At 47.1% G+C, this 26755-nt stretch overlaps 1 protein-coding gene across 2 annotated transcripts in view; it reads right to left on the reverse strand.

The window, feature by feature from the left end:
• Window positions 1–631: 631 nt before the first annotated feature.
• The window catches only part of LOC138283046 (C-type lectin domain family 2 member L-like), a 118156-nt gene continuing 92032 nt past the window's right edge, over window positions 632–26755 (reverse strand). The window contains exons 4-5 of one of the 2 annotated variants that reach the window (XM_069221182.1): window positions 15170–15273; window positions 632–4305 (exon numbers count right to left, since the gene is read on the reverse strand). In XM_069221182.1, coding sequence (XP_069077283.1) covers window positions 4194–4305; window positions 15170–15273 — 216 coding nt within the window. In that variant the 3' untranslated portion in view covers window positions 632–4193. The remainder of the gene's footprint in view (window positions 4306–15169; window positions 15274–26755) is intronic. The other variant, XM_069221184.1, reaches the window with a different exon arrangement.

The following is a 26755-nucleotide window of genomic DNA, read 5'->3' on the forward strand; positions in this document are numbered from 1 at the left end:
GGGTAAGGAGCATGAGTGTAAGAGGTGGATCAGTGCAGAGTGTAAGGTGGCAGCAGGGAAGGAAGCAAGGAGAGCAGGGTAAGGGACATGAGTGTAAGAGGTAGATCCGTGGAGAGTTTAAGGTGGAAGGGAAGGGGGCATCTATGGAAGAGGCACACATGTAAGATGCAGATCTGTGTAGAGTGTAAGGTGGAAGCAGGGAAGGAAGCAAGGAGAGCCTGGATCTCTGGAGAGACTTGCAATATCCTTACACTCTACGGCTGAGGATATTTTATTCTCTGTTCCACAGGATCAACCATCTCCCTTCCTTCAAACTGCTTAAATCCTTGGTGCCTTGTCCTCTCACATGAAAGAGGCAGCATTGTGCAGTCATTTCATTGATGAATTAAACATATATGCAATAATATGTTTAATGTCAGATTTATAAACTGATGGAACTCGTAATGTATATATAAATGCAGAGATTGTCTATTTTTCACTAGAGGGCGCTAGTGATAAGCAAATTGATCTAAACAGACTCCTGATTTACAAACTCAATTGATGGATCATTCTTTGTGAAGTGATTAACTTTCCAGTAGCAGTCACGATTGAAGAAAATAAAATGGCCATTGTTTTGTTTGCTTTTTTATTTCAAATGTAAAAAATAAACATGCGCAAAGAACAAATAACATTCATTGATAACAAATAACACATCGTTCCGCCTGCTGAGGATCTTCTTTAAGGCAGATGTGCACATTGTGTAAAAGTGTCACACTGTCACTCACTCTGAAGGGAGCCAATGGCTGGACTGGGCAGATCTACTGCCCTGTGCTGTATGCTGAGGTGGGAGGAAACAGAATGGTAATGACAGTTGAACAGACCTATGGATGAAAGGACTCACAGTCCCTGTTTACATCTCTGTATTGTTTTAAAGATTTTTTCCTAAAAACAAAATCCGTTGGCTAGTTCCAGACCTAAAATGAAACAAGTAAAGGTAATACCAATCAGTCTGGCTTGTGAATGAAAGTGCCTTTGTGGCACTGATGGGTGTAGGCACTCAATACATCATCATACATGCACTCTGTCTCTCTTCTTAGCAGGAGAAACAGAGGGAAAGTAAACAAACAGGAGAAAAGAAAGAGGAGGGAGTGAAAGAAAAGGGAAATGGAGAAACAGAGTGGGGAGTGAAAGAACAAAGAAGATCTGCATATATTTTTAGGGTCGAGCCTGCGTCGCATGCGCTTGCGCATGTGTATCGCTAGCGAGACGCTTCTGGAGTTAGAAAAGGGCTCGAAGCCCCGTCAATGTCACGTCAGTGTCTTTGATTGGTTTGTGGACTCGCCTGTTAAAATCGGCTTGCTTTGATTAGTGGAAGGCATGCACACGTCATGCCTTTTCTGGTGGTTAGCCCTCCTTGAGCGCAGCGACCAAGTACTGTAAGCATGCGTAGCTCACTGTTTCCCGTCAAGTATGTGGACTACTTTTTATCTATTTTCACAGCGCGATCTCGCTTGGCAGAAGTCAAGTGCTTTGCATAATATCAACCCTGCTACAGTTAATTGCACTTTTTCCGGTTATGTACATAATTGCACTTTTGCAGATAAGTTTAATTACGAGTGAGCTGTAGCAGCGCGATCACACTGTTTTTTTCTTTCAACTTAGCAAGAAAAATCTGGTTGGGAGTTTACAACTGGTAATAGCTGTAACTCGTTTTAAACTGGAGGTATTTCATAGGCATGTTATTTCAATATTTCAATAATAATGTTCAATAAACTGTTAATGGGACAATACATTGGAATTTAGCAAATTAACTAGAGACGTCAATCCCGTTTTCATGCCCCCACAAGACCCCCATTTCCCGTAACAATCGGCCTTCTTCCTACACTTGCAGGAGTGCACATTCCCTACTCTAATGAAAGACATTTTAAGCCTGTTTCAGTTCAGTCCAAAAAGGCTTCAGCAAATCAAAAACAAAGACGATGGACACAGCGGGTTCGGGATCACTGATTTGGTTCCCCGCCCCCGTGTGACGTGCTACAGCATGCTTTGCACTGCTGAGGAACTCTCACAGCCTGAGCCCCAAATATTTGCCACATGAAGGTTTCTCACTAGCGTCACATTTTACAAATTGTTTGTGGTCAAACATCGACCTCTTACGTGCATTTCATTAACAGCTGTAATTGCACATACAATGCACAGCACGAACCGCCTGCTGCAGTGTTTGCCAACAGCCAATTAAGGAGAGATCTGTGGTTCTGCCACGAGGTTGCATCTGTCGATTACTGCCCCTGCACAGTGATGCATGATGCTGATGCAATTACACTTAAGGTGTCAGCGACTCACCAAACACAGGCCCTGACTGAGGCAGTTTCACTGCAGGAATAACAACATCAGAAACCACATAAAAACTGCAAATACACGAACAGTAACAATGACAAGGCCAATAGCTTTGGCGTCGTTCTACTATTTATGTGCACTGTTTGTACCGTAAATCTAGGAGAGCCAAGTCAGGGAGCACTTTGTACACCGTGCTGGATGCGGGCGGACACGACAGTCTGAAAATAGCTAACAATATGCGTGACTGAGGTGCGCAGGTCAGCAACCTCACAGAGAAAGGGAAATCACTGCTCGTGTATACACAGAACAGATACTCTATAATTCATAACAAGCTTTTGAAGTTTTCCTCGTCTTTCACCTTATTGCAATGTGTTTTGGAAGTAATTTCTACAGAAGAACTTCAAAACATCAAGGGTTTCCTGCACGCCCTGCCGATGTTGCCTAGAGTGAAGCTTTGGAAGTCTCTCTGTCATGTGCATTTTTATTTATGGCCAATATTGTTGTTATATGTGGCTCAGCATTATAGTCCACATTAAAACAAGAAATGCAAGAGTGAATTTTATGTACTGTAGAGTCTGAGCTCAATTACTTCAAGGTGCTCTCAGTTTCCATACTCAGTCAGAGGAGGCAAAGTGAAATAGACTGACTTGCCCAATAGCACACAATGTGGTCACGCTGGGGAAGCAAGTTTTACGCCCAGATTTCTTGGTTGCATGTGCTGTAATTTAGCTACCAGACAAATAGGTCGACTTCTTCCCGTTTCACAACATAGTACAACGCATTGTGTTTAATTGTCTTTTTACAATGGCTTCAATAAAGCTGGCTTGACAATGGATGCATTGTGTGCTACAGAAACCGCACAGTACACAAGCAGTTTGTAAGAAAGGTTGTTTAACTTAGTATTAAAAGGTGCAGAATCACAAACGAGAATGGGTATTCGGAACACATAATGCAATCCAGCAAATTTCTGTGTCTCTTTCATGCTAATGGCGGCCATCGGCTCGTAATGTGAAACTGTTTTACTTTTCAATATCAGTTTATTTGTCAAGGAACGTCCCATTAGAAGTTTACAGCGCTAATAGCTCTAACGCGAGACCCATTGCATTGCAAATGCTTGCTCTACCTTGGCCTGTGGTTTGGCCTTAAGAGGATCTTCAGGATTGCTTTTATTAACTGTGGCCACGAGTTTTGTGTTTGACGTCATTTCCCGAGGCAAATGCAGAGACAGAAACTTCATAAATTGGTCTAATCCACTTGCACTTTTTATCACACTTCATTCTTCGCTTCTGCTGTTTCTGAATGAATCACAGATTTCTCTGTTACCTGACATAATGGCACTGATTTACCGAACTCAGAAGGATGGACCCCCCGCGAGCCCTTCCAGGGTTTGGACTTCTGATTTGCAGACTGGCAGGATAGAGCTGTGAGCCTCACCCCACAGGCCGAGCAGCCATCCGCCTATAGGTTCACATGAAAGCAGCTGACACCTAGGGGTGCTGTACTGTGAGGCGGTGCAATGACAACGCTCTGCAGAGGGCGGCTGCTGAGTTTTGTGTCATTAGCCCTGGAACATCAGGAGGGCCAACAGCAGCTGTCACTCTCATTCTCACTGAGCTGGACTCTGCCACCGCCGGGTCCAGAAGGAGATCTGTTCCCGCCCTCGTCACTATCAGATAAGGAGTGTAAACTGGAGGGAGGTTAAATGAAGATATTGTTGTCATTGAATATGATGCAGCAGCGCCACCCAGTCTCAGACACAGGTTCTGCGCAGTGTCCACGGTGCCTCACAGGGTGTTCACTCAGACTTCTTAGTACAAAAGCAGCAGCGCCACCTGGTGTCAAACACAGGCCTTCTGCAGCCCCCTCGGTTCCTGTGTTCACACATATGGCTCCTTAGAACATATGTAAGGTCTGGGGAGGTGACATGCAGACAGCCACAGAGCTCGGAATCCAATGAACATGCACTCCCCGAAGTCTGTTATCGAACACCTGGAAAGACAGACATTTTCCACAGTTAGACAGTGAGAGGCGGAGGCGGGGATGCAATGCAGCTGGGGTGAGACATGGAGACTCTATAGAACGTGGACACAATGGAACAGCAACCAGTGCTGGTCATGACGAGGGCACAATCAATATTGTGGGAAGAACTCAGCATTAAGTTTTGAAAATAAAATATATATATATATATATATATATATATATACATATATATATATATATATATATTTCTTCGCTACCAACGATCAGCTACACCACCATGGACACACTGTACGGCATGGATCCAAAAATCATTTAGAAAAGAAATCTTTTATTGAGGTTTAAACTTGAACCTAGTCACAGCCAACACGTTTCGGCATAACACCTTCTACAGGCCCATACCCTTAAAAAACCCATGTTTATACTTTTTGACACAAACCTGTGCAAACGCAGTTTTGTATCGAAAAGTATAGCGCTGGCTTGCCTCATTCCGGAGTGCCAGCCAGGTGCCAAATTTATGGAACCCCGCAAGCTAGCACAATGAGTAGGCTAAAGTCTGGGAAATTGACGTTAGATGGGTGGGGATGGGCAAAGGTGATTTTGCACCCAAAAATGACGTTAGGCTGGTTAGAGCCAAAAAATACAATGCCTCTAACCAGCCTAGCATCATTTCCTGACGCAAAACCATCCATACCACATGACTCCTATCTTATAAAAGAAAAAAAAAAGTCATGCCCACAACCCCACGGCCAGCACAGGGGACAAGGGTCTCCCGGGCATGGCCATTGCACCCAGTGCCATGTATGGGGGCCCATTTTAGGGATCCCTATGGCATGTTAAATAAATATTTAAAATACTTACTTCTCCTTACCCAAATTACCTGGGATGGGGTCTCCCCCATCCTCTGGTGTCCCTCTGGTGTGGGTGAGGGTGTTCCTGGGGCTTGGGGTGGGCACCTGTGGGCTCTTTCCATGGTGTTTGACCATGGAAATGGGTCCACAGGTCCCCTAACGCCTGCCCAGACCCAGGCATTAAATAATGGCACTAAGCAGGCTTAGCACCATTATTTAGGCCTGCCTCCCACATGCACAGTTTTTGCACAGGAGAATAAACAAGACACTAGGGCCTTAGAGTAATTTTTTGGATGGAAATGCCTACCTTGCATCTCATTAATGCAAGGTGGTTTCACGCATCCAAAAAATGACTTTACCTCCAATATTTTGGCGCTAGACAGGTCTAGCATCAAAATAGAAAAATGGAGCTAAGTTTGCGCTGAATTGACGTAAAGAAATGACGCTAATTCAGCGCAAAGGAAGTATAAATATGGGGGTTATAGTTAGGCTCACATTTTAAACGTACAAAACCACAGAAATTCACCAGTTATAGTTAGAGCTACCTCAAGTAACTATAACTCTTGACTTAAGATAACTATTACTCACACCCCTGCCATGCACAGTTATTTCACCAAAAACGTTACTGCAAATATTACATTGATATTATCAATTATGTTATCAAAGATGTCCTGAGTGCCGTAATTTGTGGGTTAACTAGCAGTGCATAGCGAGGGCGAGAATTATAGCTAACTTAGGGTGTGCGAGTGCATACATCAGTGTTTTAGTGGATGCGACAGTGTGGGCGTGAGTGTGTGAGTGTGTGCGTGAGTGGGTGAGTGAGTTTCTGAGTGGGTCTGTGAGTGGGTGCATGAGTGTCTGAGTGAGTCTGTGAGTGGGTGTGTAAGTGTCTAAGTGGGTGTGTGAGAGGGAGAATTTGAAAGAGACAGAAAGAGTTTTTTAGGCTTTAATATCTCATATAATTAGAAAAAGATATTTTTGCTGGATTTAACAGAAAATGTATTTAATATTTGTTTTAAAGTATATTTTTTTTATAAAAAAAAAGGAGGAAAAAAAAAGGAAATAAGTCCAGCTGGACTCGAACCCCCATAGCTCTTTTTTTAGCCCTTTGTGGGCTATGTGGGACAGAGAGGGAGCCCTCACGGGCTCCTCCCCCACGGTCCCTATTTAAAAAAAAAATATATATATCTTTTTTAATTAAAATGCTCTTAGGGGCTACCTGCCACTGCGGGGAAGCCTTAAGGCTTCCCGCTCAGTGCCAGTGCTTTGACAGCAGCTCTGTGCTTGCTGAATCATTTCATCTCTGTCCCCTGCACATGTGACAGGAATTAAACTTTGGATTTTGACAGCGGGATCTGCCTTAAAGGTCCCGCTGTCAAAACCCAGAGTGTTTGCTGTGGCTTGGCTGCCACAGTAATCAGCTATGTCCCCAGGGTGAGCACCCCTGGGACATAACAGGAGCCACCCCTGAGTGGTGGTGGTCCCCAGGTCCATCTGTGGCTCCACGAGGGGGCCCTTCAACGAGAACTTAGCTTTGGTGGGTGGCGTTCCGGGGGGGGGGGAGTTAGTGATCCCCAGGGCAGCGGGGGGGGCCCAGAACCCCACACCTTAATTATGAGATTGCCCCGGTGAGGGGAACCTGGCCCCCCAATCCAAATACAGTGTTGCCCCAGGGGGTGGTGGTCTCCAGGACAGCGGGTGCCATAGAAGTGCCATAGGAGTTGGGTGAGAGTAACATAATGGCCAAAATGCCACCAGCAAGTACTGTTGCTGCCCCTCTTCCATTGGGCGATTCTGGACAGCGCATAATACCAATAGTATGCGATTTTAAGCAACATTTGCTTGAAAGCGGTACTGCGAGCAGAGGCTCGGTGTAAAATGTCTTGCCATTCGTTTGTTGTGAAAGTGCGTTCAAATTCCACCGTGGCAAGTCCCAGTAATGTAATGAAACCTGATTGGGTTTCCCTGCAAACTACAGCCAGGAGATTTTAGGTTAGGGTACTGTGCTGAGGGGGACCGTACGAGCTTGGGGACCCCGGTACCCCGGGAGCTGCAGGGGCCTATGTTATGCCACTGGCAAGATCTCTTTGATGCTCCAGAAGTATGTGGTCCATAGATATCTGTGGTGGTTAACTGGTTGGTACAGAAAACTCTGAAGTGTTAACATCATTTGGATGGTTGCGCTTGTGTGGCTTGTGATTCTAAGCTCTGTGGACAATCTCTTCAGTTCTCTCGTTAGGGAGTCAAGTTTAGACAAGATGTTAAGAAGGGAAACGTGCAGGTCTAGGGAATCCAGAGATGTGGATGCTCGATCCTTATACCAAGGGCCAGAAGTTATTGATTGGTGAATGTAACTTTGTGATGAGAGATGGGGAACGGAGGGTGGTTCTGGGCTGGGCAGAACAGGTTTGGTACATGGTGTGGTGGTCACCTGTGGGTGGTAGCAAAAGTGGTGGGAGTAAAGAGGGTTCATATTATTGTGTTGTGTTCTGTTCTCCTCTGTAATTACAATTCAATGTCAAATGCTGCTACATTTCCATATTTTTAAAGTTTCATTCTAAAGTCCACTCCTCTAACTCAGACCATCTTAGCTGTAGGTCGGCTGCAGATTGCTTTTTTTAAAGTGTGATCATACTGTATTTGAGTTTTAATTCATGTGCCTACTCCTGGGATAAGCCTTGATTGCTCACTGCGGCAACTTATGAAACACAAGTTCAGAAAATGATCAACTGCGGTATTCAAATGGAATGAAATACTTCTAAATTTTGAAATACCAATGGTAAATATCAGTATTACTGTGAATAAGGCCATGCATCCACATAATGTTTTATACATGCAACTAGGAGACTTGACATCTGATCTCAGCTTTATCGTTACACCTAGGCACACCGGAAATAAATACTTTATTTTAAAGGTGGGCAAGGCCGCCCACAGAACTGCGACATTTCCCTAGGAAGGGCAGTCCCTTGGCTTTGCCATCAGAATCCCTGTCACCCAAGTTGTGGTCTAGTGGACTAGTTTGAAGCCTGAAACTAGGTGACAGTTTTTAATCCGGGCATCCCATTTGGCCACTTTTGGACTTATTGCCCTGTTTGCATTTTTGCCAGACTGGGAGTATTTTGAAGCAACATAAAACTTCCTAGTAAGTGTGTGGTTCAAAAAATATATGCTGGTGATTACTTGGGGGAGTGGAGAACAGCCCAGTCTCATGGTATATTCACTTTAATGCAATACGGTGACGAATGCAGCAAGTAGCAGTGTGCTACAGTCTCTGGTTTACTAGTTTACCAAACTGTTTGATCCTGGGCAGATCATATTCTTGTGCTCTGTCCACTCACCTGACTGAATATGTGAGCACTTTGAAACATGCTTAGTGTAATGAATAAACACTACGGGCATGGCATGCTCATATAGATATCTGAACCAGACTCCATCTTAAAGTGTGCTTAGTGTCACCTTGACTTTAGTTATTACCCTTCGTCAGCTTTAAAGAAGATATTTACATGTTTTCCTGTTAGTTTATCAGCAGCATCGAGTCAGGAGTCTGGCCAAGATGCCCTAGAGTATCTATGTCCCAGGGTCATCTGGTACATATATACGAGATATGATGTTGATATGTGCACCGAGATGCCACATATAAGTACTGGTTCTGGCTGACTTCTTTCATTACATTTCCGTACTGCTTGACATCCACAATCAACATCAGTGCAAATGGTCCGCGAGGGAGACACTTCCCCCTTGGGGACCATTTGTGTCTGATATTGTTTATACCCCGGTCCCTAGGTTATGTGGTATTTCCCCGTATTTTAAATGACATCCACAAGCAGTTTGATCAGTTAGATTTTAATGTGGTTATTTTTTTATATAAATTCTGAGATTTGACCATTCAGATTAAAGAGGTCTTAGTCCTCGAGCTTTGAAGAGCGGACTCAGATTTCAGATCACTGGCTGGTTCCTACTAGGCCTACGTTGGACGTGTGGAGCTGTAAGTGAGTTCGACTGAGCTCCAGTAACAGAAGGCTCCCTCCTCCTTGCTCTGCTCGCTCAAGGCCTGACAACACAGAGGCCCTCTGTGTGGCAGGTACGCAGAGCTGCAATTGTAACACTTCTGGAAAATACATTATTAACGTATCTTTCAACCTCTCAAAATAATGAGTGATAAGAGTGGGTGTAGGAAATAAGGAACTGAGGGCCTAATTTAGAGTTTGGCAGATGGATTTCTCCATCACATTTGGGGCGGTTCTGCCGTCTGCCTAAGTACAAGTGCATTATATTTAATGGCACTTCTAGTGCAGCGGGGTATATCCGTTACATTTGTAACGGAGTATCCCATCCACCAAACTCTAAATCAGACCCTGGGTTCTGAGTACCACAATATAAACATGTGTTGTGTTCACCCTTATAACAGTGACCTGCTTCATATGTTCCGTGGCCATAGCTCATGGACTAATTCATAGAATACTGCAATAAGTGCTTTTAAAAATACACTGTGGTATTATTAGTACAGATGCTTGAGTGTGGCATTCTAAGCATGAAAGGTGTGCTTGCTGAATACCACTGCGTCCCTGGGAGATGGACTGTTTCATTTACCAGCGTGAACTTCTCCCCTCATGAAACGGGGCAGAGTGCAGGTCTGCAGTAAACCAGATCCACCTTTCTCATACATAGCGCATTCCATGTGATAGGGGGTCTAAACCTGTAGACTTAGGGAACAGCCCCAAGGCATGTAACAATGCAAGCAGGGCAGGTCCCCAGCAGGGTTGTCACTTACATATTCAGGGATGTTTATCAGCAGGTGGGCTGGTTTCCAGCTCTAAAGCTAAACCTCCCCCTGACCCTGCACGGTGCAGGACCCCACCTGTGCCGCACCTCCTCCCTCAAGCCACCTATAACTACCTCCTCTACAGCTCACACAGGGCTCAAAGAGTGAGAGCTGCTTGACATTTGAGAGTTAAATGTGATGGGGAACCAAAATGTGGGACGATTGATGTCTTAGACTTCCTCTGTGTGGGCAGGGCGATGTGTAGATTAATATATATGTTAAATAATTTTTAATCTTTGTAAATACATTTTTTCATGTTAAAAGCCTTGAAAAAGTCCTATAACAGGAAGAAACACATGTAGGCTGAATCCTGTCAACTTTAATAATTGGCTGAATCCTGTTAACATCTGTGAAGATTGCTTTTAGCTGAACCTCTTATATTCTTTGTTCACAATTTGTGACTATTTATTTGAATTTGGTCAAAATATTTGTACATTTTTTAATATTACTTTTGGATTGTTAAGATAATTACTGTATTTTGTTATGGATTTATTTGTGTGTTTAATAAATTATGTATTTGATTCAAGTTTCCACATACCCATTTCTATTTTTGTATAAAAAATTCTATAAATGGATAACGTGTCTATATAGATAGTCAATTGAAAATTTATTATACGAGTGCTCCATTAACTGTCTTTTTCAGTATATGAAAAACTGGTTTGAATGTGTTTTATCCCAGTGTATGTACTTTGGCAATAGGTACGCCTTTAGTGTTTGAGCACCTTAATCTTCAGTGCGATGTGAGCCATGTGACTGGCCACCCTGCATAGAACCCTGACTTACCCAAGGCCAGCCACCACACCCAGAAGGACAACATATCAGGACAGTGAAGGACCTTGTTAGAAGTGACCACAGGCTGCAGCACTTAAAAGGACTGGCACTGCAGATACTGGGCTCTCCCAGAGCCGTGTGAGGAGCAGTCGCTGCCTGCTGCTCTGCCCCACAGGTGCCCCAGTGCTGTGGTCAAGCCTTGCCACCAGTGCTCTGCACCCTTCAGCCCATTCACAGGCCAAGACTAGACCATACGGGAAGCATGTAAACTGCACTCCAGAGAGTCACATCATAATAAGGGCCCTAGTGCACACACTGTGAGGTGCCTGTCAGAGCTATCAGGCCTAGGGGTGTTTGAGACCCAGGGGACAGAATGCCTTAAGCATGGTCCGATAACACTGAAGTGTCAGCGTGAGGCATGAACCAGCCCCCAGGAAACAAACCTGGCTCACTCCCCACAACTTATGTTCACACAGCTCTGTGCCCACTCCACCAGTGCCAGCATGTCAGACATCCCAGCCAGAGGCAAATTAAAACACAAACGCTGTGGGATAGCGTAACTGGATGGACGGAATGTGGAACCAATCAAACATTCACCCCCGGTCACAGATCTGGGTTTAATCCATCCATTATTTTGCTCACCATGCCACCCCAGTTTGAACCCAGCCATATGCAAATCAGTCTTGACCCTGTTCCTCATGGGAACAGTCCAGCCCGAACTGCCAGGCCAGGTTCTCTCTGGACCAGAAACAAGCATCCTGGCACCAGTTTCGGGGTTTCACCCCTCATCAGCCAGGCTAGCTTGAATCCAGTGGCACAGTGAACCCGGGACCCACGTCTGGGCATACCCGATAGCGTAACTGGATGGACGGAATGCGGAACCAATCAAACATTGACCCCCAGTCACAGATCTGGGTTTAATCCATCCATTATTTTGCTCACCATGCCACCCCAGTTTAAACCCAGCCATATGCAAATCAGTCTTGACCCTGTTCCTCATGGGAACAGTCCAGCCCGAACTGCCAGGCCAGGTTCTCCCTTGACCGGAAACAAGCATCCTGGGACCGGTTTCGGGGTTTCACCCCTCATCAGCCATGCTAGCTTGAATCCAGTGGCACAGTGAGCCCGGGACCCACGTCTGGGCATACCCGGCACACTTAGGGCGGCAAAAACAAAGCAAAACACAAACGCTGTGGGATAGCGTAACTAGATGGACGGAATGCGGAACCAATCAAACATTCACCCCCAGTCACAGATCTGGGTTTAATCCATCCATTATTTTGCTCACCATGCCACCCCAGTTTTAACCCAGCCATATGCAAATCAGTCTTGACCCTGTTCCTCATGGGAACAGTCCAGCCCGAACTGCCAGGCCAGGTTCTCCCTGGACCAGAAACAAGCATCCTGGGACCGGTTTCGGGGTTTCACCCCTCATCAGCCAGGCTAGCTTGAATCCAGTGGCACAGTGAGCCCGGGACCCACGTCTGGGCATACCCGGCACACTTAGAGCGGCAAAAACAAAGCAAAACACAAACGCTGGGATAGCGTAACTGGATGGACGGAATGTGGAACCAATCAAACATTCACCCCCAGTCACAGATCTGGGTTTAATCCATCCATTATTTTGCTCACCATGCCACCCCAGTTTGAACCCAGCCATATGCAAATCAATCTTGACCCTGTTCCTCATGGGAACAGTCCAGCCCGAACTGCCAGGCCAGGTTCTCCCTGGACCGGAAACAAGCATCGTGGGACCGGTTTCAGGGTTTCACCCCTCATCAGCCAGGCTAGCTTGAATCCAGTGGCACAGTGAGCCCGGGACCCACGTCTGGGCATACCCGGCACACTTAGGGCGGCAAAAACAAAGCAAAACACAAATGCTGTGGGATAGCGTAACTGGATGGACGGAATGCGGAACCAATCAAACATTCACCCCCAGTCACAGATCTGGGTTTAATCCATCCATTAGTTTGCTCACCATGCCACCCCAGTTTGAACCCAGCCATATGCAAATCAGTCTTGACCCTGTTCCTCATGGGAACAGTCCAGCCCGAACTGCCAGGCCAGGTTCTCCCTGGACCGGAAACAAGCATCCTGGGACCGGTTTCCAGGTTTCACCCCTCATCAGCCAGGCTAGCTTGAATCCAGTGGCACAGTGAGCCCGGGACCCACGTCTGGGCATACCCGGCACACTTAGGGCGGCAAAAACAAAGCAAAACACAAACGCTGTGGGATAGCGTAACTGGATGGACGGAATGTGGAACCAATCAAACATTCACCCCCAGTCACAGATCTGGGTTTAATCCATCCATTATTTTTCTCACCATGCCACCCCAGTTTGAACCCAGCCATATGCAAATCAGTCTTGACCCTGTTCCTCATAGGAACAGTCCAGCCCGAACTGCCAGGCCAGGTTCTCCCTGGACCGGAAACAAGTATCCTGGGACCGGTTTCGGGGTTTCACCCCTCATCAGCCAGGCTAGCTTGAATCCAGTGGCACAGTGAGCCCGGGACCCACGTCTGGGCATACCCGGCACACTTAGGACGGCAAAAACAAAGCAAAACACAAACGCTGTGGGATAGCGTAACTAGATGGACGGAATGCGGAACCAATCAAACATTCACCGCCAGTCACAGATCTGGGTTTAATCCATCCATTATTTTGCTCACCATGCCACCCCAGTTTGAACCCAGCCATATGCAAATCAGTCTTGACCCTGTTCCTCATGGGAACAGTCCAGCCTGAACTGCCAGGCCAGGGTCTCCCTGGACCGGAAACAAGCATCTTGGGACCGGTTTCGGGGTTTCACCCCTCATCAGCCAGGCTAGCTTGAATCCAGTGGCACAGTGAGCCCGGGACCCACGTCTGGGCATACCCAGAGGGGCAGAGGTGCCAAGCCTGACCATACCACACATCGTGAGCCTGCAGATCGGATCCAGTCTTGGCAGACCACAAGAGCATCATAGCTTACTAACGCAAGACATTATTCATCCAGCAGGTATGAACTGCATTTATAGAGGACAGGGCTTGTTATTACACTAACTATGCACTACACAACTTGTCATCAGTGCATGTTTGTTTCTTAAGCACACTTATTCATTATACAATGTAATGAAAAATAGTGCACTACACAGACAAAACAATGCTCTTTAAACCTAAAAAGTACGTTTTGTCGAGAGCGCTGGCACAAAAAACAAACTGCACAGTCTTCTCTGGGGGTGTATTGTAATAGTATTTATATGATGCTTTCCCTTGTGAGCCATAAAGTACTTTATAAGTGGTATATTGCTTCATGTCCCTTGTAGAAGAACTTGTTTTCCATTCTACGAGGTCGGTATTTTGTTAGGTCACATACAGCACTTCAGGAGTGCTCATCTTCTGAAACAGTACACTGTACTTTAATATAGTGACTTTGGCATAGAAGGCTTCCAGGAGCTATCCTTTTGTTTTGTTTTCTCTTTCCATGGTGACATGCATTGGTGATGATGACCACTGGGTTATGAGAAAGAGGCGGCTGCTGATGTGAGGACCATTTGTCTGTATGATTCTAGGTCCATGGACTGACTATCTGTCAATGAGGTACTAGGGATACCTCTCAGCTGACTCTTTTCTTTCCATGTGAGAAGAGCAAGATTTTCACTGATCATCTAATGAGAAGAGGTCTGTGGTGGCACATTGTTTTGGTGTGACATAGTAAACTACATCAAGTGTGCATCCCCTCACTGAGTACTTGTCACCACTATTAATTATGATCTAAAACTCCTCTAGGCAGAAATGGGAGCCACTTCTCGTGGCCTTAATTGACCGATGCAGTAAGGGTAGAAATGTGTAGGGGGTAAGAAACTCTTTGGGTGCTTATTTTTTGGGTTTGTTCAGTGTGTGTGCGCTTGGTTTGTGTGCTGTATGGCATTTTGCAAACAGACCTTGCAGGGATAATGCCTGTGATATTTTTTGGCTTGCTTTTAATTTGTTCCTGATATCTGTGCTGTAAAATATCCGATTTACACAGTTTTATGAAAATTGTAGTAAATGTATGTTGTTTAAAAAAAGCACCACTGGAATCAATATTTTTCAAACAGTTCTTGCAGGGAGAAGCTCTTCCCTACCACAGCACCCATCTCTTTCAGGTCAGGCTCGCTCGTGTATTATAGGCAGGTCTAGAACTTCCACTACCACTTTAAAATCCACCAGCCCCCACTGACACCTGACAGCCCAAACGTGTGCTGGAGAATGTATTAAAACAACACTTGCAGGGCTCACTTAGTGTGACACGGACCAGTGTGTCTTGTCCACAGTCGGTGCTCACTGTTTACAAAGGGAGCTGGCTGAGCCTGTCCTGGTGTGCATTACACACTCATATCTCTAAATCATGGATTTCAGCCATCCTGGGTACAAACACACGGTCCCTATAAAAAGGTGACAGACTCTTACAGGCTGCTGCTGCAGGCGGTCCCGTTCACCCAGTGGATTCCATCCTCTCTCTTCCGTAGACCGACCCACACATGGTGCTCACCGGAAAAGTCCATCAAGAAATTCTGCACAAAGGAAAAATGATTCAGTCATGTATTTTTTTCCTTTTACAGATTTCAACAAGTTTACATGGAAGGAACGAAACAATCAATATTTATATCAACCATATGTTCTCGCTTATATAGTGGGAACGGCTTCAAACATATGTGATTAAACGCATCTTAAAACAATACTTGATTCCTAGTTTTGTTGTCAGTGGGTTGGGTATAATTTAGTTTGTAATGTAGTTTTATTATTTTTGTGCCACAAATTGTTTCAAATGTGAGAACTATTGGCTTCACTAATGCTTGTTTAAACTACTGGATGATACAAACAACCGGGCAGTCGCAGAGTCTGTAATCTACTGTGCCATTGCAGCAGCAGGGGGCGCTGTGCAGGAAGAGACACGATGGGAATGTGCAATGGAGAAACACACAAGGGAATGGTCGTGAATAGTGGGGGAAGTCATCTAGGGCCAGATGTAGGAAATTCAAATTTTGCGAGTTGCAAATTGCGAGTCAGACCGACTCGCAATTTGCAACTCGCAAAAGTTTATGCAGAAAGGTGTCTCAGACACCTTCTGCGACTCGCTATGGGGTCGCAAAGACCCACCTCATGAATATTAATGAGGTGGGTCGCATTTTGCGACCCCATAGCGAGTCCCTGCACTCACAGGGATGGTGGCCTGCTGGAGACAGCAGACCTCCATGTCTGTGACTGATTTTGTAATAAAGCATTTTTTTTTTATTTTTATTGCAGCCCGTTTTCCTTAAAGGAAAACGAGTTGCAATCCAAAAAAATTAATGAAACCATTTTGTTTCATTTTTTCAGAGTAGGCAGTGGTCCATTGGACCACTGCCTGCTCTGAAAAAATATTTTTAGCGACATTCACAATTTGCTTTTGCGAATGAGTTCCCACCCACTTCAAGTGGGTGTTAACTGCGAATTGCTTTTCAACCGCTTTCGCGGTCACAAAGCAATTCTGCATTGCGGTGCGAGTCGCAAATAGGAAGGGAACACCCCTTCCTATTTGCGAGTCGGATTCACAGTTTGCGAGTCGGTACCGACTCGCAAAATGTGAATCAGCATCGCGATGGCCGTTCTGCACGGCGCGAACTGCGTTTTTCGCAGTTTGCGACATGCAAAACGGTTCCTACATCTGGCCCCTAGTGTTGTACTCACGGATCATACACATTCTGTCAGGGATAAGTGAGGCCTCTGTGATAGGTCACCTCAAAATGTGTTACTTTAGGTAGATATTTGTTTATTTGAAATAGCTTACATTTATTTAAAGAATGGTCATACCACTACCAAACAAAAGATTGACATAGTAAAACTATACATTATCATGTACTCTTAAAATCACATTTACAACGGAATTATTAAAAGACAATGCTGACAGAACTTTCCATCAGTTAGACACATCTAGTTCTCCTGCCTTCCTCTTTGTTTAATCAGGACCATGGCTACAACGTGGTGGGGGAAGAGAGGGTGCCACACCCCTGAACCACTCGTGTATGTCAGAAGACTGGGAGCTATGGAGTGGGGGTAGTGTGTTACACCCCTTAATAAATGCACGTTCAGTTAGGTACTTGGGTCCAGGTAACCTCAGTCGGGTAGGCTAGAGTCAGTGTCAGATTAAAAGCACTGGAGACAGACTCTGAAGTATTTATCTGAACTGACCTATCCTCTTTCTAGAACTACACACATATGAAACACACCACACACACACACACACCCACACACACACACACACACGAAACACACACACACACACCTTTAAACCGAAAGGGCATTTTGAGCTTTGGTGGGGTTGTCATGTCTCAACACCCTCTACTTCCCCATTGTATATCTTTTATTGCGACCAATTGTGCCCTAACGCAACCATGCGTGCGCCATATTTAATATATGGCGCCCATGCCCCAAGTTAGGGACAATAGCGTCATCATTTTTTCTGCTACTGTTGTACTCTGCATAACTAGTGCCAAACATATTGGCGCTAATCGTGCAAGGTAGATAGAGGCGCATTATAAACCATGCTGTGCCTCAATTTAATGCCTGTTCTGTGCAGACAATAAAATTGCAGCTAAAACTGGTGCAGTGGAATCTGCTAGATTCAACTACACCATTTTTGTGGGTGCCCTAATGGGGGAAAGCCCCCATTGCACACATTATGCCTGGCACAGGCATAATTTGGTGCAAGGGTTTACAAAGTGGTGCAATGCAAACATTGCACAACTTTGTGAATATGGCGTGGCGTTTTTGCCGATCTTTGGCCAAATTAGCGTCATAGAAATGATGCTAATGTGGCGCTAGGCCCTTCTTAAATTTAGGCCTTAGTTTTTGTGTAGTGTGGTTTCAGCTTTCCCCAAGCACAGAATATGGCTGCAAAGGCAGCGCTTTCCCATCACATTCTAGTTTTATTTATCATGTACTTGTAGGGAAGATTCTCCTTGGGACTTAAATCCTCCCAAGCATGGATGGCTCCTCAGGGATTCCCTCACCCCGCTTCACACATGTGGAGGGCCCGTAGAGATGTCCAAACCCACCGGGCACCTGTGAACTACAAAGTCCTACAATCATTCTTTGCCAAATGAAGTAAAAAGTCAGGTAGTTAATTCCACCACCCAATTCTAACATCATATGGGTTTGGCAGACCACTGGTGGCAGAAGAGGCGCCGGTGCCATCATCTGATTGGTGCTCCCCCTCCTCTGCCCTGTAAGTGGTAGCCGGGTGAAGGGTTGTGGTAGTTTGTGGAGGATGGAGGTATCTTAATAACACAGACTCACAGAGGAAGGTAAAGCAAGTTTATTTAATCTGAGGATCTCAAGGCCCCCACCCCTTCAGCATCTCCATCCTCCTGGCAACTGCTTGGATGGAAGTCCACTAGAGGCTTATGGAATCCATTCTACATTCTCATAAGAACCACAAAACATCCCCTTTATCCCACAAAAAATATAATCCTCTGGAAGGATCATTCTGCCCCCCACATGAAAACTGATCCATTTTCCACCATTAATTCAGACTCACCTCCCAAAAAGGTTTAACACAAGCCCCCAAAACCTCTTTCTCAGGCCAACCATTCAAAGTATACAACTTAATGTCTTGCAGTACTTTATAATTCGTATATTCCTTCTTCCATTTCTCTTTGTCGATTGCAGAAAAAACACAACCATGCAGCAATACCACCTAGAGTCCATATCATACTTGGAGTTTACAAAACCCATGCATTTGTTGCAGTAACTGCATTCCTATGCAGCTGGTAAATCATTCTTTGTTGCACATCACTACACACTCAGGTTATCGCTCCTCAGTCGTCACTCCTTGTTGTTACTTGTTACATTAATAATGCAGACTCACAGAATACCGTGAAGCAAGTTAATTCACTCTGAGGAGCTCAAGGTTGCTGCTCCTTCACCGTCTCCATCCACCTGGCAACTGCCTGGATGGAATATTCCACTAGATGCTTAAGAAATCTGTGAGATATGGCAGCCTTAGGGTGGTCACCCCCCTCCACTTTTTGGGCACAGTTTTTGCTGGCTTTAGGACTCTGAGCACTTTACCACTGCTAAAGTGCATATGCTCTCTCCCTTAAAGCATGGTGACATTGGTTCATACCCAATTAGCTTATTTAATCTACTTGTCTCCAGGAACGTGCACTATATGTGCCAGGGCCTGTAGATTAAATGCTACTAGTGGGCCTGCAGCACTAGTTGTGACACCCACATAAGTAGCCCCTTAACCATGTCTCAGGCCTGCCATGGTAGGGCCTGTGTGTGCAGTTTCACTGCCACTTTGACTTGGCATTTAAAAGTAATTGCCAAGCCTTAAACACCCCTTTTCCTACATATGTCACCCCTAAGGTAGGCCCTATGTAGCCCATAGGGCAGGGTGCTATGTAGGTAAAAGGAAGGACATGTAAACCACACATGTACATGTCCTGGTAGTGGAAAACTCCACTTAGTGGATTTGTTTTCCACTACTGTGAGCCCTGCCCCTTTCATGAGCTAACATTAGGGATACCCTCCCATACAGTTTGAGTGGTAGATTCTAATCAGAAAGGGGTAAGCAGGTCATGTTTAGTATGGCCAGAATGGTGATACAAAATCATGCTTTCTGGTGAAGTTGGATTTTATATTACTATTTTACCCATGCTACTTTTAGAAAGTGAACATTTCACTACATTCAAATCCTTCTGTGCCTTATAATCCACTTCTGGCTAGGTTTAGTTGACAGCTCCCTTGTGCATTCACTCAGACAACCCCAAACACAGGATGCTCAGTCACACTTGCACACATCTGCATACTGAATGGGTCTTCCTGGGCTGGGAGGGTGGAGGACCTGACACTTACACGACAGTAGCAAAACAAAAGGATTATGGACAGAGTGCTGAACAATACAAACACTCACCCCCAGTCACAGATCTGGGTTTAATCCATCGTTCCAGCCCGAACTGCTAAGCCAGGTCCTCCCTGTACCGGAAACAAGCATCCTGGGATCGGTTTCAGGGTTTCACCCTTCATCAGCCAGGCTAGCTTGAATCCAGTGGCACAGTGAGCAAGGGACCCCCGTCTGGGCATACCCTTCCCACTTATGGCAACTTTAGCAAAACAAAAGGATGATGGACTGAGTGCTGAACAATGCAAACACTCACCCCCAGTCACAGATCTGGGTTTAATCCATCGTTCTTTTGCTCACCATGCCACCCCAGTTTGGACCCAGCCATATGCAAATCACTCTTGACCCTGTTCCTCATGGGAACAGTCCAGCCCGAACTGCCAAGCCAGGTCCTCCCTGGACCGGAAACAAGCATCCTGGGACCGGTTTCAGGGTTTCACCCTTCATCAGCCAGGCTAGCTTGAATCCAGTGGCACAGTGAGCAAGGGACCCACGTCAGTGCTTTGCAGTCAGTTGATGTTCCTGCAGAATCCCCTATCCCGACTTTACTGTCTTTCTGAGGTAGCAGGGTAACTTTACTCCTACTTTTCAGGGTCTTGGGATAGGGTATCTTGGACACCCTTAGTGTTTTCTTACACTCCCAGCGACCCTTTACACACTACACTAGGCCTGGGGTCCTTTCGTGGTTCGCATTCCACTTTTGGAGTATATGGTTTGTGTTGCCCCCAGGCCTAGTTTCCCCTATTGTATTCTACAGTGTTTGCATTACTTTTCTAACTGTTTACTTACCTGATTTGGTTTGTGTGTCTATATTTTGTGTATATTACTTACCTTCTAAGGGAGTATATCCTCTGAGTTACTTTTGGCATATTGTCACTAAAATAAAGTACATTTTTAGTAACTATGAGTATTGTGTTTTCTTATGATATAGTGCTAAGTGATATAAGTGGTATAGCAGGAGCTTTGCATATCTCCTAGTTCAGCCTAAGCTGCTCTGCTCCTGCAGTGCTCAACCCTCTGAGTTGGCCTCTGGCATCGTGGGACCCTCCTTTGTGACTCAGAGCCAGCTCCGGTTCACAAATCTTCTATGTGCCTGTTCGGGTACTTCTGCGGGTGCAGCCTGCTTCTGTGGGGGCTCTCTGAGTTGCTGAGCGCCACCCCCCCTGTCTCCTCCTCCAAAGGGCATCATCCTGGCCCTTCCTGGTCCCCAGCAGCACCCAAAAACCTCTACTGCGACCATTGCAGCTAGCAAGGCTTGTTTGCGGTATTTCTGCATGGGTACACTTCTGCAACCTTCATCTCGACGTGGGACATCTTACATCCAAAGGAGAAGTTCCTAGTCCTCTTCGTTGTTGCAGAACTCCAAGCTTCTTCCATCCAGATGCAGCTTCCTTGCACCTTCATCCGGGGTTTTCTGGGCTCCTGCCTCCCCTGGACACTAGCGCGACTCTTGGACTTGGTCCCCTTGCCTTGCAGGTCCTCAGGTCCAGGAATCCGTCTTCAGTGCTTTGCTGGTGTTTGTGTTTCTTGCAGAATCCACCTATCATGACTATTGTGTCCTTTTGGGGTAGTAGGTGTACTTTACTCCTACTTTTCAGGGTCTTGGGGTGGGGTATCTTAGACACCCTGACTATTTTCTTACAGTCCCAGCGACCCTCTACAAGCTTCCATAGGTCTGGGGTCCATTCGTGATTCGCATTCCACTTTTGGAGTATATGGTTTGTGTTGCCCCTAGACCTATGTTCACCTCTTGCAACCTATTGTAATTCTACACTGTTTGCATTACTTTTCGGACTCTTACTTACCTGTTTTGGGTTTGTGTACATATAACTTGTGTATATTACTTACCTTCTTACTGAGGGTACTCACTGAGATACTTGTGGCTTATTGCCATAAAAATAAAACACCTTTATTTTTAGTAACTCTGAGTATTGTATTTTCTTATGATATTGTGCATATGATATAAGTGGTATAGTAGAAGCTTTGCATGTCTCCTAGTTCAGCCTAAGCTGCTTTGCCATAGCTAACTTCTATCAGCCTAAGCTGCTAGAAACACCTCTATTCTACTAATAAGGGGTAACTGGACCTGGCACAGGGTGTCAGTACCACAGGGTACCCAATATAAGCCAGGCCAGCCTTCTACATACACCCTCTCCCTTTGGAAATAGGTGTTAAGGGCCTGAGAGGAGTAACCTCTCCTGGCCTCTGGGAATGCTTTGAAGGGCACAGATGGTGCCCTCCTTGCATAAACCAGTTTACACTGGTTCAGGGTTCCCCCAGCCCCTGCTCTGGCGCAAAACTGGAGAAAGGAAAGGGGAGTGACCACTCCCCTGTCCATCACCACCACAGGGGTGGCACCCAGAGCCCCTCCAGTGTGTCCCAGACCTCGGCCATCTTGAATGCAGAGGTGTGAGGGCACAATGGAGGCCTCTGAGTGGCCAGTGCCACCAGGTGATGTCAGAGACCCCTCCTGATAGGTGCTTACCTGACTAGGTGGCCAATCCTCCTCTGAGGGCTATTTAGGGTCGCTCCTGTGGGCTTCTTTTCAGATATCGAATGCAAGAGCTCACCAGAGTTCCTCTGCATCTCCCTCTTCGACTTCTGCCAAGGATCGACCGCTGACTGCTCCAGGACGCCTGCAAAACTGCAACAATGTAGCAAAAAGACTACCAGCGATATTGTAGGGCCTAATCCTGCCGGCATTCTCGACTGGTTCCTGGTGGTGCATGCTCTGAGGGCTGTCTGCCTTCACCCTGCACTGGAAGCCAAGAATAAATCTCCTGTGGGTAAACGGAATCTTCCCCCTGCTAATGCAGGCACCAAACTTCTGCTTCACCGGTCCTCTGGGTCCACTCTCATCGTGACAAGCGTGGTCCCCGGAACACAGGAGCTGGATCCAAGTGACCCCAACAGTCCAGAGGTCAATTTGTTCAAATTTGGTTGAGGTAAGTCCTTGCCTCGCCACGCCAGACAGTAATCTTATGTACTGCGTGAACTGCAGCTTCTAGGGCTTCTGTGCACTTTTGCAAGGAATCCTTTGTGCACAGCACAGCCCAGGTCCCCAGCACTCCGTCCTGCATTGCTCAACTTGCTGAGTTGACCACCGGCTTTGTGGGACTCTCCTTTGTAGTGTTGAGACGACCGCTGTGCTCAGGTTTCTTGAACCCATGTTCAAGTACTTCTGCGGGTGGTGCCTCCTTCTGCGTGGGCTCATTGTGTTGCTGAGCGCCCCCTCTGTCTCCTCATCCAAGGGGCAACCTCCTGGTCCTTCCTGGGCCCGGGCAGCACCCATTTTCTTCAACCGCGACCTTTGCAGCTAGCAAGGCTGGTTTGTGGTCTTTCTGTGTGGAAACAACTCTGCATCCTTCAGAGCGCCATGGGACATCTTCTGTGCAAAGGTTCCTGGCATCTTCCGTTGTTGCAGAATCTTCAGCTTCTTCCACCTGGATGCAGTCATTTTTCACCTTCATCCGGTGTGAGAAAACAGGGCTGATTGCAGAGGCCCCCTAACTTTTTGCCCCCATTTTCCACTTTTTGCTGGTGTTTTCCTGACTCTGATGGTGCACCGGGTACTGCTAACCAGTCCCAGGGCCTGTGTTCTGTGTAAAATGGATATGCAAATTAGGCTAATTATAATTGGCTAAGTTAACCTACCTATAAGTCCCTAGTATATGGTAGGGCATGTAGGTTTAGGGACCACAGCATAGGTGGTGCACACATAGGTGCACTGCTGAGGTGCCCAGTGTCATTTTAAAGGCAGGCCTGCCTTGCTGGCTGCTTTTAAATTAAAGTTATATGCAAATTCGACTTTGGAATTAAAAGTAGTTCCAAAGTCTTAAACTACCTTATTTTTACATATAAGTCACCCCTAAGGTGTGCACTATGTGCCCCTAGGGCTGGGTGCCATGTAACTAAGCCCTGGTGAGGTAAAAACAGCCAAATTTGTTTTTCCCTCATTGTAGTAAATGGCCTTCATAGGCTAGAATGGGGAGACTTTGTTTTAAATTTTAAAGTCTCCTTAAATGATGCATACCAAGAATTTGGTATCAAATTAATTGTTGTAATAAATCCCACAACTTCCAGTTGTTGGATTTAATATAACTTGTTCAGGTAAAGAGTTTTAGACTTTACCTAAAAAGTTGCCAATTTCAGCCCTGCATTGTTTTTGCTGCTGTGCTCTAATTGGCCAGCCTGTAGCAGCTTAGCCAAGCTGCCTTGATGAGGTGTGAAGTGGCCTGGCTTCACACAAAGGAATGTGCCTGTGGGAGGGAATCTCCCCTCAGCAGATGGTGAGGCAGGAAGGGGGAGGGCTGCCAAACTGGTCTTCAAAGACAGAGAAGGACATTTGGAGCAACCAGCAACACCCCCACATCCTGCAACCCCAGACAACTAGGTGTCCCCTTGATTAGATTAGGAGAGGGCAGGAGAGGGGTGTGTTTATGATTTTTAGCCACACCAGTGGGTGGGCTCAGCCAGATGTAACCTCCAAAAATCAGATTCAGCCATGATGGATTTTTAGAGAATGTTGCCTCCTGAGATTGATTTTTGCCACACTTCCCAGGAAGTGGTCATCACAGGGGGAATGACCCTGTACCTGATTGGAGAACCAGGACCCCGCTGCTTTTCACCCAGGAGCAAGGATAAAACTGGCAGACCTGCACCCACACCTCAGTTCCCTACCACATCCAACAACAGAAGAAGAAGGACTGCCCTGCTGGACCCCTGGCCTGCACCTGGAACCTGCACTCAGAAGGACTGCACCAGCTGCACACTTGGGCTTCACCACAAGAAGGACTTTGCCTGGCTTCAACTGGTTCAAGGAGGGACTCCCTGTTTGCTACAGGTGAAAAATTGCTAACCAGAGTCCCCTGCACCAACTCCTGAAGAAAGCGACCAGCTGACCACTGTCCAGTGGCCAAAAAGGAGTTTGCGCCATGTGCATTCTGGGAGTTGTAGTCCGCACCCCCCAAGGACCATCTCAGAACTTCTGGACCCTTGGGGTGAGCTGTGGACCCCAAAAGAACCTTAAAAGGACATCTGGGAGAAGCCCCAGAAGTTTGGAGAAGTTTGGAGAATTTTTGTAAAAAAGCTTCATAGAGGGACCGACCCGCCGCGGCAACTCTAGCTGGCTTGCCTCAACCGCGACCCGGCCTGATTTGCTGGTTCGTCCCGGTAAAGAAAAATCTCTGAAAAAGAGACTAAGGCCCCCATTCCGACTTCGGCGTGCGGCAGGCGCTGCCCGCCTGTCGGAAACCGCCCCAATACCGCCCGCGGTCAGAAGACCACGGGGGGCATTTCAACTTTCCCGCTGGGCTGGCGGGCGATCTTCAAAAGATCGCCCGCTGGCCCAGCGGGAAAGCACCTTCCATGAGGATGCCGGCTCCGAATGGAGCCGGCGGAGTGGAAGGCGTGCGACGGATGCAGTGGCACCCGTCGCGCTTTTCAGTGTCTACAATGCAGACACTGAAAAGCTTAGTGGGGCCCTGTTAGGGGGCCCCTGCAGTGCCCATGCCATGGGCATGGGCACTGCAGGGGCCCCCAGGGGCCCGACGACACCCGTTCCCGCCAGCCAGGTTCTGGCGGTTTAAACCGCCAGAGCCAGGCTGGCGGGAAGGGGGTCGGAATCCCCATGGCGCGCAGCATGCTGCGCCGCCATGGAGGATTCCCCAGGGCAGCGGGAAACTGGCGGGAGATCGCCAGTTTCCCGTGTCTGACCGCGGCTGTACAGCCGCGGTCAGAATGCCCAGGGAGCCACCGCCGGCCTGTCGGCGGTGCTCCCACGCCCCTCCACCCTGGCGGATTGAATCCGCCAGGGTTGGAATGAGGGCCTAAGCCCGAAGGTAAAAAGTTGACCGGGACCTCCCAGCCATCGTATCCGAGAAGGGCTCCATGGACGTCGGATCAAGATCCAGGTTTACCCCGGACGAAGGATTTTCACCTCGAAAAAACGACTAAGTCCGAAGGTAAAAATCTCCACCGAGGATTCCAGCATCGCGTATCCGGAGAAGGGCTCCAGGAGGTCGGATTGGACTGGCAGGTTCGTCACGCTGAAGAAAATCTTCGAAATAAAGACTAAGGGCCTCATTCCGACCCGGACGGGCGGCGGACACCGCCCGCCGGGCGGAAACCACCCAAACACCGCCTCGCGGTCAGAAGGCCCCGGGGGGCATTTCAACTTTCCCGCTGGGCCGGCGGGCGATCTGCAAAAGATCGCCCGCCGGCCCAGCGGGAAAGCGCCTTCCACGAGGATGCCGGCTCCGAATGGAGCCGGCGGAGTGGAAGGTGTGCGACGGGTGCAGTGGCACCCGTCGCGCTTTTCAGTGTCTGCTAAGCAGACACTGAAAAGCAATGTGGGGCCCTGTTAGGGGGCCCCTGCAGTGCCCATGCCAGTGGCATGGGCACTGCAGGGGCCCCCAGGGGCCCCATGACACCAGTTCCCGGCAGCCAGGTTCTGGCAGTGTAAACCGCCAGAACCAGGCTGGCGGGAAGGAGGATTCCCAGGGGCAGCGGGAAACCGGCGGGAGACCGCTGGTTTCCCGTTTCTGACCGCGGCGGTCAGAATGCCCCTGAATGCCCCGCCAGCCTGTTGGCGGTGCATTCGCAGCCCTCTGCCCTGGCGGATTCAATCCGCCAGGTTCAGAATGAGGGCCTAAGTGTGAAGGTAACATTTTAACCGAGGCTTCCGGCGACCTGTAGCCGAGCAGGGCTCCATCGCGGTCGGCCTGAAACTTTGACTTTGCCCCAGTCGAGGTGCAACCAGATGACCCGATTGGCGCTTTTTGTTTCTAAGCGCTAGAAAAATAATAATACTTAAAAAATTCATATCTCCGGTTCCCCTTATCTGATTTTATTCGTTTTGGTGTCATTTTAAAGATAAAAATATAATCTATTTTTATAAATTGGTTTTAGATTTTTAAACTGTTTCCTGTGTTTTATTTAATTACTGTTTTGTGATATTTGAATGCTTTACACTCTGTCTCCTAAGTTAAGCCTTGACGCTCGTTGCCAAGCTACCAAGGGTTGAGCTGGGGTTAATTTACTGAGACCTAACTGGACCTTAGTGGGGGTTAGTGGCTTGTTGCTAGGTGTAGGTACCTACCTGCCCTTAC

Source organism: Pleurodeles waltl, chromosome 2_2, assembly GCF_031143425.1.
Source record: "Pleurodeles waltl isolate 20211129_DDA chromosome 2_2, aPleWal1.hap1.20221129, whole genome shotgun sequence".
Lineage (NCBI taxonomy): Eukaryota > Metazoa > Chordata > Amphibia > Caudata > Salamandridae > Pleurodeles > Pleurodeles waltl.